At 39.2% G+C, this 20,045-nt stretch overlaps 1 protein-coding gene across 2 annotated transcripts in view; it reads right to left on the bottom strand.

Moving 5' to 3' along the window:
* Positions 1–4,057: 4,057 nt before the first annotated feature.
* The window catches only part of LOC149217625 (uncharacterized), a 283,620-nt gene continuing 267,632 nt past the window's right edge, over positions 4,058–20,045 (bottom strand). For both annotated transcript variants that reach the window (XM_089393009.1, XM_089393010.1), the window contains one exon: positions 4,058–6,900. In XM_089393009.1, coding sequence (XP_089249135.1) covers positions 4,291–6,900 — 2,610 coding nt within the window. In that variant the 3' untranslated portion in view covers positions 4,058–4,290. The remainder of the gene's footprint in view (positions 6,901–20,045) is intronic.

Here is a 20,045-nt window from a genome sequence, read left to right as displayed (position 1 = left end):
ACATGATCTCACTTGCAACACAAATGGGATGGAAGATCCATTAGATGGATGTCAAGGCATTGTTTCTTAATAGTGTGTTGGAAGATGAAGTATACATTGAACAACTAGAGGGCTTTGCAACACATAGGAGCGACGTCCATGTGTGTAGATTGAGGAGAGCTTTATATGGGCTCGGTAGGTTCCCAGGGCGAGGTATGAACACATCGAAAAATACTTACAAGGAATGGGTTTCATGAAGAGTGAGGTAGATGGCCATCCCCTACTATTTGATGGTTGGGGGTGACGTACTCATTCTTGTCGTATATGTGGATGCCTTGTTCTTGATAAGTTCATTAAGGCTCATGAAAGAATGCAAGAAGGACCTTGCATTGAAGTTCAATACGAAGGACTTGGGGCTTATGCAGTACTTTCTAGGCATGGAGGATTGGCAAACAGATGGGGAGATTTTCCTTGGGCAAGGGAAACACTGCATCAAGATCTTGCAGAGATTCAAGATGAAATATTGCAGAGCCATGTCTACACCCAAGATAACCAATTGGAGGAAGGTAGATACATCAAGGGAGAAGGATGTGGACCCCACACTCTACAAGTAGTTGATTGGATCTCTTTTGTATTTGGTCAACACCAAACCAAATATATCTTTTGTGATAAACTCTCGAAGTCAGTTCATGGTTGAACCGAAGAGAGTGCACTAGACAACAATGAAGCAGTTGATGTGATATTTGCAAGGTACAATTGAGTATGAGATCATATATACTCAAGGTGATGGTATCATGTTGATGGGCTATACTGATGCACACTAGGCAGGCAGCACACTAGACAAGAAGAACACTTCTGGGTGTTGCTTCAACATGGGATCAAGAGTTGTCTCTTGGTATAGTAGGAAGCAAAAGTTCGTGGCACTGAGTTTTGTAGAAGTAGAGTATATAGCAACTAGCATGACAACATGCAAGGCCATTTGTCTTCGAAAGTTGTTAGTAGCCTTGTTTGGTTAGAAGATAGAGACGACAATTATACATCTCAATAATCAAAGTTGCATCAAGTTATCTGAGAATCTAGTGTTTCATGACAACTCTAAGCATATAAACATCAAGTATCATTTCATTAGGGATTGTGTATAAGGAGGGCCAGTGCAACTATAGTATATGCCTACAAATTAACAGATAACAGAGATTATAACGAAGGCTTTAAGGAATGCGACATTCATCTTCTTCAGAAATAAGTTGGGTGTTATGTAGAAGACCTTCCTTGCTAAGAGGGAGTGTTAGTTTATGTAGCTCAAACAAGTTTTCTAGTCTCAAGTGGTGTCGATGAGGCTAGGGACACAAGTGGAATAATTATCTCCAAGCCCAGTTTATTTATTTAAAGTGAAAAATGTCCTAATTAGATTAATTAACTAATTTTAATTATTTTCCCAAGTCTAACTTGGGAAAATGGGTTAATTAATCAATATTAATAGAGACAAGTCAATTTCTCTCTAGTGACTTCCAAAAAAGTGGCTTGATGAGGTCAAGATGATCTTAGCTATCGATTGTGATTAAATCGTGGCCATTGATTGTTCAACGAGAGATTATAAGAGGAAATCGATGGGGCTCTTGGAGAACACTATTCAGAGTGAAGTGATGTGTAGCGATATCGTGGAAGACACCCATAGCAAGGGTTTCGATAGGGTAAATTGGGAGATTCGCTGAAGAAATTTCTTCATAGTGATTCCAGTTTTCTGAGGGACAAAAGGGGGTCAAATTATTCTGCAAGAGAGGCCAAATTTGTCGATGCTAGTTGCCAATTTACTAGAGCGAGTTGTCAGAGAGATTTTCGATTTCTAGTTGCCAAATCAATTTGTTGGAGGTAGTGTGAGTGGGCTATTCAAGTTGTTGGACGCACAAAAACTCGTGTGATAATTTTCCCGGAGGAAGGGCAAATTGCTGGGAGGGTCAATGCACATCTAGTGGGAAATGCAAATTCATAGAGCAAGCGTGAGTTGCCGAATTGAGGCTGAATTAATTTGCAGAGAAAGATCTTCAATTTTCCAATTCGATTTGGTTAGTTGAAGTGGAGAAAATTGTCGAAACTTTGCCATTGTTAGGCAAGCAATTTATGCACATTCTCAATTTGCTGAAGAATTAATATCAACCCTCATCTGCATAACTAGTTTTTCCCACTCGGGGGTTTTTCCAGGGACAATTTGTTCAAGAAGATTGGTATCTATTTTATGTGTGATGTTTTCTCAGTGCTTGTGATTTATTATTTGGTGAAATTTGCAGTTCTGGTTTTATTCAATATTTGCAGTAAATTAAGTTGTTGGGACAAATAATCTAAAAGATAGGAAAATAATTACCATATTAACTGCAACAAAATTTTCACATTTGGATCCTCAATAGGGAGAACTCTAGCAAGGTTTTCAACATACCATTTTGGGTTGAGTGCATATGTTGCCATGTGCAAAGGTGTGCTCATTTGATCCCATTTACATTGAATAATGGGTCAAATTTGGGTCATATATAACTCTAAGGGGTCTTTCTCACGAATGGCTACCTTCACTTGATCCAACATGCTATCAAAAGTCTAATATACTTCTCTAAGAGTAGGAAAATCTATGTCAGTGTAGCAAATGACCTAAAGTATAGGGCATAAGAGTGGCACCAAATAAGCACAATCTATTCACATGTGTAAAATTAGGGGGTATAAGTCCTCAAAGGGTGATCCATCTCCATAAAATGAGGAGAATAGGGTTGTTGGTATAGAATCCAGCCTCCAAAGGCCCTTCAATTATGTACAATCAGCAAACTGCCTTTGAAAGTGGGTGAGGGCTCTTCCAATATCTAGTCACTCCTCAAATCCTCCTCTATGTGGACAAGTGGGCCTCAATAATGCATGCTCAAAGCTCCAAAGCCCTCATCAAGTGCCCATACCTGCTAACAATACTTCTCGAAAAGGGGTGAGGGCTCTTCCAATATCTAGTCACTCCTCAAATCCTCCTCTATGTGGACAAGTGGGCTTCAATAATGCATGCTCAAAGCTCCAAAGCCCTCATCAAGTGCCCATACCTGCTAACAATACTTCTCGAAAAGGGGTGGGCTCCTCATCTTAAAACCAATATCAAATTGGCTTTAAACAAGCTTCTTGTCTTTGGAGCTTTAATCTCCAATCTATATGTCAGTCCTGACCCTCAAGGCAGGTTGGCCAAGTCAACTTAAAGAATAAAGATTGTATCAACACATATATGTATACCAACCCTCGTTATAAGCAGTCATCTGAGCACCTTTTTAAAGGTCTGAAATAGGTATTAATAGGTTGTTGTGTCCTGAGGTAGAGAAATTTGCTGTTGTCTGGGCACATATCTGTATTGTTCTCTGCTGCTGTCTACAAGGGATGATTGAGGTTGTACAATGTTCATAACAGGCCCAAAACACTGTTTTATGAGCCCAAAACATTGACGAAACCTGCAAGGTCAGCACCTGAAAATATTGGGAGGTATGAGGTCTTTTCAACAACCAGCTATGTTGTATCGGTTGCATGTTCTGATTTGCTACATGGAGATTAATGTTATTCTCATAAACAAATAAACATAGGCTTGGTGAAATACTTTTCTCCAAAGAAAACCTCGTGGGAAAACCCAATGGACCCATATTCTTGGATCACATACCTAGTAAACCCATTGGCATGGACTAGTGTGCCTCACTCAAGGGGATTCAAACTAGATATGGGATGGCATGGAACTAGACAAATGCTCAGCAACATTGGTTACAACTAGTTGAGCTAACCCATTGGGCTGGTCACTGAACATATTTGATTGGCAATGATGATCTTTTTTGTTTCTTGGTTTAAAAGATGGCTTGTTGGATTAAGATAATTACCATATATATGACAATATGATCACATTTAATGCATCAGTTAGCACTCGAAAAGCATGCCAGAAATGCCAAAGAAGATAACCACGACTAGAAAATCTGTCAGACACTGCCAGACAAGGTAAGCTGTCAAACACCACCAAAGCACAAGGGAATTATAAAACTGTTTGGTTTGCACAAGTGGGTACCATGGAAAACAGAAAATAGGAACGCAACAACCAAAATAAAATTGATTTTGTCACACCATGTATTAAGTGTTCAAGTGCATTAACCAAATGCCTTCAATTCTTAAACAGTCTAGATATGAAACTAGAAAATGAAATTGCCTCACATGAGAATTAACTACAGATCTGTATGAACAAATTTACAGCTTACAAGGTGTGTCCCTTGAGGTGCAACTGCATACAACATAAACATGAAACAGTATATCTCTTGAATTTCAAAGCCAAGGTTGCCATCCAACCCAAATCCGACCAAGCAAATTAGGATCTGTAGCCTGATCAATTAGACAGTCCACTTGTTCCTGTACAGTTTCACACACACTTCTGCAAATACCAGCACGAATATTCTTTTCTGGATTTCCACGGACAATTTGTTCCAAATCAGGTAGATAGGGCTTGCTGGAGTGAATTGAGGAGTGGAGCTCAGATATAATGATATCTGCTGGGTTCCAAAGATTAAGTTTACGATGAGCATTTTCGACCTTTAGTGCAACATGCTGCTGCTCAAGCGAAGTTATTTGACGAGGCTGGCTTTCAGAGCCACCCTCAAACGGTCCTGGCTGCTGCAGATTTGCAGTTTTCATTGCCTCATTTTTCCAGTCAACCAATGGTTCATTTACAAAGACATCCAACACAGCAGAAATAATTTCACGGTTTGAATGCAATGCAGACAATGTGCGAACCATGTCATTACGCAGTAGTGCAATAGAATCCAAAGGAAGAAGTATATTTGTGAACTGAGGAGTAAGCCTGAATGGTATTAGTTCAGGAACTGGCAGAAGAATCACCCCTGTACCAAAGCTGTATCCAAAATCAATAGGAACAAGCATACCATTTTTAGTGTCCATCAAAAAGTTGGACAAGTGCCTGTCTCCTACTCCAGCTATGTAACCACAGATACTCAAAACAGATAAGCTTCGAACAAACTGTGAACGTAAAGCAAGAAAGGATTCTGCACTCGTTGCCAGCCTTGACATGCCAGTCTTGAGGGCATCCCAAGGTAACTGAGAAACCAAAACATTGAGTTTCTGTGTGACTTCATCTGCTCCCACTTTTCTGTACATGTTTGTATAGCTTTCAGATGATATATTTCTTGACGCTCCTCGCTTTGCTATCCATTCATGATATTCACTACGCAAATGAGATAGAAGACCAACTGGTGTATTCTTATCCTGTCTTGAAATTGGCTGACCACTAGTTGGCAGCTTGTGTGCTAATCCATCCTTAATCACATCTTCAAGAACACAAGTATCTTCGACAAACTGCATAATACCGCATTGCTTTGAAATGGGAATCACAGCATATGTTCGTACAGACAGCTTCCTCTTAGCACAAGAAGAATCCCTAGACAAGATGGTATTCATAACATCAAATAACTGCTCAATTCTTTGGTCCAATCTCAAATCCTCTCCTCCTTTTACAACAAACTTATAGTCTTTCTCATCAGATCCTCGCATTTTCAGAACCTTAGGCCGCTGTTTGGAACTCAAACATAATAAAGTCTGATCAAAGCTAATTAATTTTACGTGGAAACTCGGCTCTGGCTTCATAAAACTGCTGTTGATTCCAGGTATTTCAATAGATGTTTTACTGTATTCGTCCTTATCATATATAGATGAGTGAACTTGACTTGGTGACAGAAAACTGCCTTGCCTGATGCAGTTCTGAGATTCATCGTAATCAGCCATCCAATTTGAAAGAGAGCTTAAGCTGATTTTTCCAGTTGGCAAGTTATTTTGACACTTTACCAAGTTTGCCATCACATCTTTTATGGCCTCCAAGTAACTTTTCTCATCCATGGAATTCAGTTTACTTCCATTCTCACCTAGGGACTTCAAAACTTTTTTTGAATAATCACGGGCAAACTTCAGATTATACTCCCCTGACTTGCGATTATCACTGGACATAGCTCTTACATCTAAACAATCTTGAAACAGGTCATGAAATGCTTCCTGAGCCCCCTTGTTATCCCCTACACTCAAGCAGGTTTTCAAATGGGCAAGTCCATTCCGCAAACGTTGCTCTGGGAAAGTAAGGTCTTCAAGAGCCCGAGTGAATCCTTTTATAACTGGATTGTTCAAGAGATTCTCTAGCCTCGTTGTTCTGTCCTGACCCACGTGCCCAAAATCAGACTTACTCACATTGAAAGGAATATATAAAGCTTGTGGATATGAATCAGCAATGTTTTCCAGCAAACGAACAAGAATTCCTCCTTCATCTTTGTCCATAACAGCAAGCATCTGGGGTATCCAAGGTATAAACAACCAGCATGGTATTTGCTTCACCTGACAGAGAAATTCTGAATGAGTTTCACTGTAATGACCCAACAATGTTAGCACTCTTGCAATGCCATGTTGAACTTGCATTGAATTATCCACTTGTACAGATTTCATTATGTATTTTACAACAAGTGAGGGATATGTAGATGAATGTGGAAGGCCAGTTGTTGAATTCCCCTGTTTAATTCTAGACTGGACTTCACTGCCCCACTGTGCATATTTTGTAGAACTAAGAAGCTCATCACAAAAGAATGCAAACTTGAGAAAAACCTTTGCAAGCTTTTTAGATGGAAATTGGGTATCCTCTCTAAGCTGTACAACATTTGATACATCCTCAAGCAAGCCCGAATATACTGTGTATGCAGAACTGATCAAAGAAATACAGTTCTGTACTGTCTCTGAGCTAGTGCAATGTAATGGCAAAACTTTGAGAGAAACTCTTGCAAGTTGTGAAGTTACATCCCCTTCAAGCAATTTCAAACCAGTTCGCCAATGTCTTTGACTTTGGTATATTTTCTTGTTTGCGGTAGAAGTCACATAATCTCGGACCTTTAATAAACAAGGACAGAAAAAAACTGGTCAGACAAGGTAGAAAAACAGGACCACACTTTCATGAGATGTGAAGAACGCATGCAGATCAAGGAAGACACACAATATCCTTCTGTATGAACTGCCCTTCCAAAATCTGGACATCAGCATTAAGCTTAAATATAAAACAAGGACGAGACTTGAAAACAAAGGGATTTTCTTTACAAGTGTGATAGGAAAATATGAAATTGAAAGAGGGATTCTCTTCTTTTATCCCCTTTATAGCAAGAACTTGGTCATAAATTATATTGAAAATAAGTACAGTGTAAAGTAGGTTCCCAATGATCCATTGCTATTGCCATTTAAAAAAAAATTGAAAGAGTACAAAAGAGAGACAAGTACACAGGAGACCATCTGACAAAGGAGGATAAAAAAAACTGGAAAACTGTCTACCATCATTATACAGAACGAAATTTTATACTGTAACAACTGTAAAAATGGACAAGAAAGTTCAACAGTTTATTGACTGACATCTGAGAGAACCGTCTACTTGTATACCATAGTATGTGCCTGAGCACCCAGAGCAAGCACATAAAAAGTAATTGTTTCTCAGTGCAACAGAAGCACATTTAAGGATACATGCATTTATGCCAGCCAAGTATTAAATCGATCTGTTAAATTTGATTTGTCTTGTGTAAACATATGTATGTGCAGCTGATGAATATGCAGTTCTATTTGTATTAGTATTACATGTGAAGTAATACAACAAAATAATAAGCATAACGTAAAAGACAAAAGCCCACATGAAACAATTAGACAGTTGATTCAGTTTATAATTACTAATTAGAGGAGAATATTCATATAAAAAGTTACAAGATGACAAAAGATAGCTTAGCGATTAAAGTACAATGCCGATATGTTAACATGAAAAAATGGAAAATACTATTCTAGAGAAGAAAGAGAGAACATATGCCTCCATGTAATGAATCAGGAACCTTAAGGAACAAAATTGCATATTGTTATCCGCCACGTAAAACACCAAAAAATGGCCATTAAATATTTGAAAACCACAGGGCCCATGGAGGGTGGTATACTTGGTGCAAAAAACAGAATTGAAAAAGGAGAGGCACGGATTTTGGCAAAATTGGATAGATTTTACAGTAACAAAATGGCATTTCTTTCTCTAGTGGTTCTAAGTTCTAACTGTGCAGTAAAGGTCATTTAGTGACAGGGCCCAATGCTTTTCCCACCATCACATGCAAGTTGATTGGACAAGAACAGGTACGAGAAAATTGATTTGTCAAGCTTAATATTTTCCACCTTCAGTCATCATAATGCAGAAAAATCATTCAGCAAGTACAGAACTCAGTTCCCCATCATCTTTGTAACCTAGGGTTGGTTTTGTGGTAGGATGATTGATTTCAAATTTGCGACTCTTAAGGATTAAATGTAACCAAGTACATATCAGGCATCCATGTTCTCAGTTCTCACTGTGGCTTGGGAAGTTTGCACTAGCTGTTTAGGAATTTCTAATCATCTACTATCATGGTGACACAAGGCACTCTCCACATCACCTTCCCCTTAAGAGAAGCTGAATAGTAAAGGCCCATTAGTTTGCTTCTATCCCCTTAAGGAAAAGGTAGGCCCTACCTAGCAAGTGCAGGAAGGTGCAGTTTGTCAAAGTAAATTTTTTTAGAAGGTGCATAAACTGATGGCAAGGCAGAAAAGAGATAATGAGAAATTCGCATAACCAACTAGTTGTTGATTTGGGGTCACATCGGATGTGCTCTAGCCATGAAATTTGGTGGAAAGGATGGGCACATAAGATCTCCAATACCCAGAAAGGGTTTGGGCAGATTCTAAACAGATCAGGGGATATTAAAATAATTAATATTTTTAGACTTAGGGAAAATAAAATATTAATGTGTATTAATACGAATCTGTGTTAGAATGGTCCAAAAGGCATGGATCAAGCCATATCTAATCTTAGCCGTTGATTAGGAACCTAATCTCGGCCGTTGAGATGTCAACAGAAAAAGTATAAGAGGAGGCTTGAGGGGCACTTAGAGAACAGACTGAGGGAGACCAATTAGTTCTTTTGGAGCGGGGTTTGCTGAGAAATTGAACCAGTGGTTTGGGGAGCAGTTAGGACTTAGGAGGCAGCAAGTACGGAACAGAGAGACGTGAGATCAGCATAGAAGAGGTAGACATAGAGCCAAAGGAAGCCACGCAGAGGCAACAGAAACTGCGCAAAGCCAGAAGGGCCTGCGTCATCCACGCAGAGGCCCAGAGAGGCTGCGCAGAGCCTTAGTAAGTTGATGCAGAGGGTCTCAGGCTGACGTAGAGGTCAATCGGGCCTATGCTGGGTTTCGAAAAGTGATGGAAGTTTGTCTATCTGTGGGTAAGCCAGTTTGGCACCCTGTTGTACAAGAAAATTACTGAATAATAAAATCCTGCCTTGCTGCACTGGTTTTCCCACATTGGGTTTTTCCAGGGACATTAGTCCAAAATAACTGTGTCAATATGTGCATATGTTTGTTTCTGTATTACAGTGTGATATCTGCAACAGTATTTATTTTAATGTTTGTTGAAGTAATTTCATGAATAACTTATGATGAAATAAGTAGGAAAAGTAAATTAGTTGCTGCAGTGATAGAATTTTAACACTAGTCTCTAAATAAACATGATCAGGACAGAGAAAACCTTCATTCACAAGAAGATATTGTTAACTTAGAACACAGGCTTAAAGAAATGGAATATAATGCCAAGGGATCAAGGATAAGCACTGGAATAAATAGGGCTGAAGCTAGGGATGAACTTTCCAAGTTTCTATATGACTATACTAAGAGAGCAATCCTTGAAGCAACTTTATTTTCTAACTCTTAAAGGCAGTAAGCTATCAAACGATTGCAATAAAATACAGAATGCTTTCCAACATCGCTTTTAGATTTTTTTTTTTCTTCTGCTAATTTACTAGAATGCAATAGAACCAAGCAAGACTATAGGTTTATTGTTTGTGCTATCTTAATACACTATGAATGTAACTCTTTGAACTCTAACCTGGCTTTAGAAGAATGAAAGGAAACAAATTTGGTCCTTGAAGAATGGTAAGTCTCCAAGGAGATGGTCTTCCAATAGGATCCTATAAATCCTTGTGGAACACTTTTAGAGAAGACCACAAAATGTGCTTGGAAACTGTTCATTGAGGATCACTCTGGGAATAGAATAATATAGGCATCATTGAATTAATCTCCAAATCATTTAACAAGGATGCAATATGGCAAATTGAGGCCAACTACTATACTTCATGTGGCTTACAAGGTTTCTGGGATAATATTTGCAAAAAGAATTTGACACGTAGCATGTCAAATTGTATGAGAGATAAACATGAAGAGATTCATATTCAGCAATGTGCTAGCTTGGAAAGATACCAAGAAAACTACAGAAAGACATCAGAAATCTCTATTCCTAAAAACTTATTTCGATAAGGACTATGACAAAAAATAATAGGGTCTTATTTTAAATATGATTACTGCTAGCCCTGAAGTGCAGTGTTGCCATATTGAAGGCTAAGGGAAGGAGATGATCTGCTTTGTTGTCCTGAAGAGGGTCCCACACGGGCCATTACCCCACTTTCCTCACTCTCCCACTTATCTTTCGTTAAGTCATTTCTCAATCAGACAGTTAATGACAATAGGTGGTTGATTAAGACATCTCCAGCCCTAAACAACTAAGGATCATTGTAAAAGTAAACTATAAATAGCTGAAAGGAAGAGGTAATCAGTGTTCAGTTCAACTTCTGGAGACTGTAGATACTTTGTTCCTTGCAGCGTCTCATCTTCATTTTCAACAATACAAGCTTCTTTTGCTGTTATATGTTCAATGTCCATTTTCCCTCTGTTCTAAACTTGCACCTGGATAGGTTTATTCATGCTTCCTCCTATGTCTAATGCTAGATAACTGTCATCTTATCTCTGCATTAGTAAATTGGATTTGCTATTGAATAGGTCATCTATGTTTCTTCTGTATCTAACGCTATATAACTATCATCTTATCTCTGCTTAGATAAATTAGAATTGCAAGCTTCATTCATTCGCTGCCGCTGGCCATCATATCTTATGTATGCATTTGCTAGTGTGGTTAGCATTCTTCATTCATTCACTTAATCTGCAAACTATTGAGCATTAGTGGTCTAAAGCCTTGTAGGCTGAGGGTGTTCATGCATGTCTGGAGTGAAAACAGAGTTGAAGTGGTTATCTGGCTTGAAATAAACCATCATCCATTCCAATAGTTCCTAGAACAATATTGAAGATTATATGTTACCAGTCATCTCCGAGCTCCAACCTAGGAGAGTTTCCTGGAGCGATAACATAATTGGCGCCATTGTTGGGGAGAGTTGATTGAAGCTCAGCTTCCCTAGGAGACGACACAAATCTAGCTTTGATGATAGACAAAGTCTAGACACATTTTTGGTTGTAATCATCTATCTGGAGACTCTACTGGAGGCTAAACCTCTTGGCGACTCCACATCATAGTTCTGGCTCAGTTTGTGAGGCATACTCGAAGAAATCCTCAGAAGTCATCAATTGACCCAGTACCTGATCCTGAAAAGATCATCAAAGAAAGAAAGGTATCACAAAAAGGAGCATTAGAATCAGGTAAACCTAAACAATCTTCTATATCTCTACAAGAAAGGCTAGTAATAGAACAAATACATGTCGAGAGTACAGCCTCCAACACTAGCAGTGAAGAAATTTTTTCAGAGATTTATAAAGCTCCTTACTCTTTAGGTTCTCCTTTTGCTTTAAGCCCAAAGGAAACCTCACCTCCTATCCCTCATACTCCTTTAGTCCTGTCAGTCACTCCTCAGCTCCCTATCATTCAGACTGCCAGTACTCTTCTATCCACCACAGCCATGGCAGGTCCACAAGCACTCACCAAAATGGAAAGAATCATAGCTGCTAGGTATGGACCTCTAGTACTGCCCACTCCTTTGAATGCAATGCCTACTGGAGAATATCAGAAATACATGCCTAAGTTCACTGGGATTGAAGGAGTTACAGCTGAAGAACATCTTGAGTCCTTTTATAGCTATGCTGATAATCTAGACATTAGTGAAGATGATGTGTGGATGAGAGTATTTGTCCAAAGCTTAGATGGAGAGGCCAGAAAATGGTTCAGAGAATTGACCCCTAGATCTATAATGGATATTGAGACCTTAGATGATGTTTTCCTAAAACATTGGGGGAATAAGAAAGATTTGCTCTACTATCATACTGAGTTTGGGAACCTGAAAAGGGAAAATGGGGAGTCACTTTCTGATTTCAGTAAAAGGTTTAACCGCATGTACAGCAAGATACTAGCTGAAGTGAAACCCACCCCTACCTTTGCTAAGCTCACCTATGCCAATGTCTTCGATTCTGATATTTGTCTACTATTGAGGGAGAGAAGATGTGCTTCTTTGGCTGAAATGCAGGATGCAGCCATGGAGGTAGAGTCCAACGTCATGGCTGCAAAGAAACTCAAAGGACATGTTGACTGAAGGAGATAGAGGGGTGAATCTTCCTCGTCTTCAGATCCCAAGATAGACAAGATGAACAAGATGATAGAGTCACTAGCCTTTGAAATCTCCAAATTAAAAGTGGAGCAGCGCCCTGTGAAAGGAAGAATTCTTAATAATTTTGCTCCTAGAAATCCGAATCCATATAGAAGAGAAAATGAGCAGTTGCAGATCATGTAGAGGAGCAGAGATGCCAATGAAGACCAAAGGGTGAAGACCCCTTTCCAGAATGTAGTCATGGAAGAGGAGCAGTTTGAAGAAGATGATGAGATCCATTGCATGGAAGACAAAGGTAGTGCTTCCTTTTTGACCTTGGCTGCCTATGAAGAGTCGTTACTCAAGGACCAGACCAGTCAAGAATGGGATGGTGGGGCTGTTCTGCAAACCAAAGATCAACACAGATATAATTTGAGGTCAAAGATCAACAATGCCAAGGAAACCCCTGCTCAAAGAGCTGTTGTCCTTGCAATATAGCAAGCTAACAAGCAACAACGACCAGTAGCTAATCCCATCCTTCTCAAAGCTCCAACTCAAGAGGTAAGAGGCCCTGACAAGTCCCCTTCTCCCTTCAGTTTTGAATCAGAAATCCAGAAGTTGAAAGTATCTATACCTCTGGTTGAACTAGTGAAGAATGAAGCCTTTAAGAAACCCATCCTTGAGGCCCTTGAGCTTAAGTCCACACAAGCATCAAATGACTATGTGAATTTACAAGATGACAAACCTGCAGTTGTGCTTAGCCCAATGACTGAACCTTCTGATGACAATTCTCCATCGTTCTATGTCTCCTTGACTATTCATGGCAAAATCCTTCACAACTGTCTGCTGGACATAGGTGCCAACCATAATCTAATGCCCAAGGCTGTCATGGATGAGCTAGGCCTTGACATCACCAGGCCTTATCATGATTTTTTTTCTTTTGATTCTAGAAAGGTGAAATGTTTGGGGTTAATCAAAGATCTAGCCATCACCCTATCTTAGTTGCCTACGAAGAGCATGATGATGGATATTGTGGTAGCAGATGTGCCCCCTAAGTTTGGCATGCTTCTTTCGAGGGGATGGATCAAAAGATTGGGTGGAACGCTACAAAATGATCTGTCCTATGCTACTGTCTCAGTTTTTGGAGGTGAAAATAGGAGATTATACAGAGAAGCTTAGTTAGCTTACATCATCACTGATGAAAAGAATCCCACTAATCATCCCATCTATGTTGTTGACACTGAATTTGGAGCTTGTATCTATTATGAAATCAACTCACAAAAAGATATAAAAGATAGATCAATGCCTTAGAATTCAGCCTCTTCGAGGGGGAAACCTCCTTTACATTACACAAATGAACAATTCTTCGATGATACAAATGACAAGACCTCCTCTCTATATATAGGAGTCTAAGGGGTCATAATATAATCAGAGCCGACATAACAATAATAATGTAATGGCACAATAATAACAATAGTGGGCTTCTATGGGGCACAATAATAACAATATGGGGACTACATGGGTACAACAATATAATAAGGGGGTTGTACTAATAACAATAAGGGGTTACACTAGTAGTATAGGGGCCTAACATGCCCCTCTCCTTCAAAAAGTGTTGTCCTCAACGCTTGAGTAGTTCTTGATGCTTCTGTATAAAATTCTTGTCCTTCCATGTGAAATCTTCAACAGGTAAGTTCTTCCACTTGATGAGATGCTTTGAAATTGATCGATTTCGTAGCTGTCAACTTCTCGGTTCTGTAAATGCTTCAGGTTCCAATATGCTTTTTCCTTCCTTGTCAAGTTCTAGCAATATTGTTGGAACTGGGATATTCAACAACTTTTGAATGAGTTCCCACCCTGCTTCGCCATTCTTCCATTCATACCTTCCTTTGTTTATCAAATTTGGTTGGATAATTGTACCAACCTCTACCATTTCTGCAACCATATGTTCAATTTCACTCCTTCGGGCATAATGATATCTATAAGGCTTGACGTTTGGAGGAACGCATCCCAGCATAAAATGAATAGCATGATCATGATCATGAATACGTGGGAGACCTTTGGGAGTCTCAAATACCTTGGAATGATTGTCCAAGACTTTTTGGAGATCTGGAGAAATACATGATTTCGATGTGCGAACAGTTAGCGAATATAATTGTGCAATTACGCCTCATTGTTCTTTCTTTAGAAGCTTTGTCATTCCATCAGAGTTGATTATCTTTCCTGGTTTCCCTGTGATACCCCTTAATTCAACTTCCTTTCCTTCCGAAGAAAATTTCATAAAAAGTTTTTGAAAATTAAAAGCTATTGTACCCAAAGATTGTAGCCCTTGGACTCCTAGTACAACATCAACACCACCCATTGGAACGGAAAACATTGGGCTATTCAATACATATTCTCCCATTGATAGGTGGATATTATGGCACTTTCCAGAGCAGTTTATGGTTCCTCCACTTACAACCGTCACTTGACACTCTAGTGTTGGATCTAGGAAGCAATTCAAGTCCTTGGCTATCTTACAATTAATAAAATTATGGGTACTACCCGAATCAATCAACATTATTACTTTTTTCTTCTTGATATGTGCTTCTATCTTTACCGTTTGAGGAGTGGTAATTCCGATTCATTTCTTCTTTCTCAGGGGTTGGTTCCTGGTGAGTATCATTTTCTTTTGATGTTTCTTGATACTTTTCTTCATAATATTTCACTGTTTGAACCTTCTTCTTCTTGATATGTCCTTCTATCTTGAGAGTTTGGGGAGTGGAAATTTCTTTCAATGCTTTACAAAATATGGTCAGATTCATTTCTTGATGCTCGATGTGATCTTTCACTTCTTGAACATTTTTCTTCTTGATATGTCCTTCTATCTTGATAGTTTGAGGAGTGGTAATTCTGACTGATGCATTACAAGATATGGTTGGATTCATTTCTTCTTTCTTGATGTGATATTTCATTTGAACATTTTTCCTCTTGGTATGTCCTTCTATCTTGAGAGTATGAGGAGTGGTAATTCTTGCCAACACTTTACAAGATATGGTCGGATTCATTTCTTCTTACTCTGGGGTTTGGTCCTAACGCGTATCCTCTTGTTTTGATGTTTCTTGATCCTTTTCTTCCTCCTCTTCATACTCTATGTAAAATAATTTATTCTCAGCACACTTATGACCTTTAGTGCATTTGCTATCACAATTGTAACAAAACCCTTTTTTTCTTTTTTCTTTTTTCTTCCAATTGTTGTGGTGTAACCCTTGTAGGTTGTGGAAGGCTAGGAGAAACAACACTTACATTATTATAGTTGTGAGGGGTAGACTTCTTTGTTGCCATAATTTTACTTTCCACTTTGTAACAAAGCCCTTTTACTCTTTCCAATTGTTGTGGTGTTGCTCTTTGTATCCTCATAATGTGCTATCATTTCCTCTGTGAAAATTGACCACGTAACAAGTTGTTTATGAGAACAAAGCCCTTTATACCATAAAAATTGATCCAGTTCTAAATATGAAGATGCAATACATACCTTTTGTAACAGTGGTACACCATGTAGATCAAAATATTGCTCCATCTGAAGTATCCAATTTACTGGATCCTTGCCATCAAAATTCCTCATATCGCCTTTTCTTGATTTTAGGAGCTCGATCTTGAAACAACTATAACTCTGTAATTTTGGCTCTTCCAGTTTTGAAATTGCGACCTGCAGTAGCCCTCTGTGTCTTCTTTCCAATGCCACCAGTCTGATCAAAATTGGATTCTCCAAGAAAGAGTTATGCACAATCTTCCAAAATGACCTGATTATATACCTTTTCAGAAGAGCGAACTTGTATGAAGTGCCACGTGTCACTATTTTGACCTTCGGATCTGAAAAAAATACACAGGAAACTACAGTCCATCCTCTTTCTGTAACTTACGAAATTTCAATCTGATGCTCAAAACAAAAATTATGACGATTTTCTCCAGGTCACCTGTTTGGAATGTAATTCGGGAGGCTACAAAAAGGCAAACTTCTTCAAATCATATCTCCACAAATATAGCGAAAAACGCTCTGAAATTTGGACCCGAGGTTCAGAACGATGTCAACCCAAATGGGTTTTTTTTAGCATTTGAAACATCACAAAAAAAATGTATAGTGCAAATGCCACGATGACCTGTTTGGAGCAGCAAAACCTTAGAATCCAAAGCTCTGATACCAAATGTTATGAAACCAGCTCACAAAAAGATAAAAAAAATAGATCAATGCCTTAGAATTCAGCCTCTTCGAGGGGGCAACCTCCTTTACATTACACAAATGAACAATTCTTCGATGATACAAATGACAAGGCCTCCTTTCTATATATAGGAGTCTAAGGGGTCATAATATAATCAGAGCTGACATAACAATAATAATGTAAGGGCACAATAATAACAATAGTGGGTTTCTATGGGGCACAATAATAACAATATGGGGACTACATGGGTACAACAATATAATAAGGGGGTTGTACTAATAACAATAAGGGGTTACATTAGTAGTATATGGGCCTAACAGTATCCTCCAAATCGAAGAATCCCAGTTGGCCTCCATGCAGCTCAGGAAACCAGTTTGTCAGATCATGAAAGAAGAAGGCCCACAAATTTGGGACATGTTCTTTGATGGAGCTTGCTCTAGGGTAGTTGTAGGAGTGGGAGTAGTTCTGGTATGTCCCACACAAGAATGCATATATTTATCTTTCAAGATGACTTTTCAAGTCACAAATAATATAGCAGAATATGAGGCTTTGATCTTAGGCTTGAACGCAACTAAAGAAATGGGCATCAAACATCTGAGGGTGTTTGGAGGTGCAGATCTTATTATTCAACAGGTGAATAAGACATTCTAGGCGAGGCATCCCAGGCTGAAAGCATACAGAGATGAGGTATGGAAACTCAAGGATTTGTTCAATAGCTTTAGTATTTCATACATCCCTAGGGCTAAAAACCAGCTTGCTGATTCCCTTGCTGTGTCTACTAGTATGTTTGTTCCCCTTTTGCCTCCTAGATTGACTTATGAAGTTCAAGTGAAATACAAACTGTCATTGCCTGACAATGTCAAGCATTGGAAAGTCTTTGAAGATGATGATGAAGTCAATAGGTTTCTACAAGTCATTGATGAGTTTTCTGAAATGCAAATTGATAAAGATAATGAAACCATGGAGGAATGTCATCAGCCCCAGCTGAGAAACAAAATTGGTCAAGACAGCATTGTACAACTGCCTAGTAACCATATACCCAAAGGGCTGGTACCTCTGGAGAAGCTGTTTGATCATAATGATGTACCTTATATGCCTGCACAGAAAGAGAATGAGTTTGTAGTCCATAGACATAATATAGGGAACCCAGATCACCCAAAGTACATAAATCTGTCCACCCACTTGTCTACTGCCCAAAGTTCTGAATATTGCAACCTGATGAAGCAATTTGCTGATGTCTTTGCCTGGGAATACAACGACCTTAAAACTTATGACAAGAACGTCATCCAGCATAAGATTCCACTGGAGAAAGACACCATCCCTTTTAAGCAGAAGCTGAGACCTAGCAGCCCTCTATTACTACCTTTGGTTGAAAAAGAAATTAAGAAACTGTTCGCTGCCAAGATCATAGTCCCCCTAAGGTATTCAAAATGGGTAGCTAACTTGGTGGTAGTAAGGAAGAAAAATGGAGAAATCAGGTTTTGTGTTGACTTTAGAAATCTGAACAAGTGCTCTAAGAAAGACAACTACCCCCTTCCCAATATGGAACATTCGCTGGCAAAAGTCTCAGGGGCTAGAGTTATGTCTTTCTTAGGCAGTTTCTCAGGTTACAATCAGGTTGTTGTACACCTAGAGGAAAGAGAAGATTGCCTTCACTACTCCTTGGGGCACTTTCATGTACTCCAAGATGCCTTTTGGACTGATGAATGTTGGGGCAACCTTTCGGAGAGCCATGGACATAGCCTTTCTGGGAGAGAAGGACAAGTTTGTCCTGATTTACCTTGAAGATATAACAGTTTTCTCTAGCAGCCACACGGATCATTTACAACATCTAAGGAAGGTGTTCCTTAAGCGCAGAAGGTTTGGAATCTCAGTAAATCCCAAGAAGTCATAGTTTGCTCTAGAAGAAGGCAAACATTTAAGACATATTGTTTCTACTGTAGGTGTCGAGATTGGTCCAGAAAGGGTTCAAGCAATACAGACATTGTTCATCCCAAGGTCAAAAAAGGACATTCAATCTTTTCTGGGTAAGATTAACTTTGTGAGGAGGTTTATTCCAAATTTTGCAGAACTAGTGAAGCACATCACCTCCATGCTAAAGAAGAGGTCAGAGATAAAATGGACAGAGGCTGCAAGAAGATATTTCGAAGGCATCAAAGAGCTATCATGGAGGCTCCCACATTAGTCAGCCCAGACTACACCAAGGAGTTTTATATTTTCTCTTTTGCTTCTTATGATACACTTGCAGCAGTCTTGTTGCAGAAAAATGATGAAGGTATAGAACACCCAGTGGCCTTCTTCAACAAAACTTTGAGGGATGTTGAATTAAGGTATGACCTCATTGAAAAATAGGCATATGCCCTCATAAAGTCTTTAAAAGCATTCTGAATCTACATTCTACACTCAAAAGTAGTTGTCTATGCACCTTCAGCTTCGGTAAAGGATGTCCTAACACAGCAAGATGTTGATGGAAGAAGGGCCAAGTGGATTGCAAAACTCATAGGGTTTAGCATAGAAGTGAAGCCCACCAAGCTTGTTAAAGGCCATGGGCTGGCTCAGCTTATGGTTGAGGAAAATTATAGTCTATTGGACATAAATTGCATAGGTGCAGATTCAGGTGTTGAACGGGCAGAGGAAGAAACAGAGGAACAAGGGCAGAACCAATCATTGGCTGAGAATTTGGCTACTTGTGAGTGATATTCCAGTATAGCTCAGTTCTTGTTGAAGCTAGAAGTCCCTCCAGGTCTTAGCTCAGGTCAAGCCAGGACCATTAAGCTCAGATCATCCAAGTTCTGTATTGATAAGAACCTGCTTTATTGGAGGGACCCATCTAGAATCCTCTTGAGATGTTTGGACAAAGAACAATCTGTGGAAGTGATGCACCAACTTCATTCTAGCATCTGTGGAGGGCATCATTATTGGAAAACCACAACCCACAAGATCCTAAGGGCTGGGTATTATTGGCCTACTCTATTCTCTGATGTGTTTTCATTCGTGAAGAATTGTGACAGATGCCAGAGGCTTGCAGGTAGACAACAGCTGGAATATTTGCCCCTGAAGCCAATACACACCCATGGTCCCTTCCAACAGTGGGGTTTAGATTTCATAGGGGAGATTAATCTACATTCCAGTAGCCAACATTGGTGGATCTTAGTAGCCACTGACTATTTTACCAAATAGATTGAAGCAATACCCACTAAGAAGGCTAATCACCAGGTTGTCATGAAGTTCTTAACTGAGAATATTTTTACTAGATTTGGTTGCCCGACCAAACCAGTTATTGACAATAAAGCAGCTTTCAGAGCAAAGGAATTGGTGGACATGTGTGAATTAATGGGTGTTAAATTGGTGCATTCTACCTCATATTATCCTCAGGGCAACAACTTACCAGAGTCATCCAATAAAAGCCTGGTACGGATCATCAAAAAACT

Source organism: Pinus tabuliformis, chromosome 1_1, assembly GCF_031772625.1.
Source record: "Pinus tabuliformis cultivar Carrire ecotype Pingquan chromosome 1_1, CPIR1, whole genome shotgun sequence".
NCBI classification, from domain to species: domain Eukaryota; kingdom Viridiplantae; phylum Streptophyta; class Pinopsida; order Pinales; family Pinaceae; genus Pinus; species Pinus tabuliformis.
This window is presented reverse-complemented; position numbering and strand designations above follow the sequence as displayed.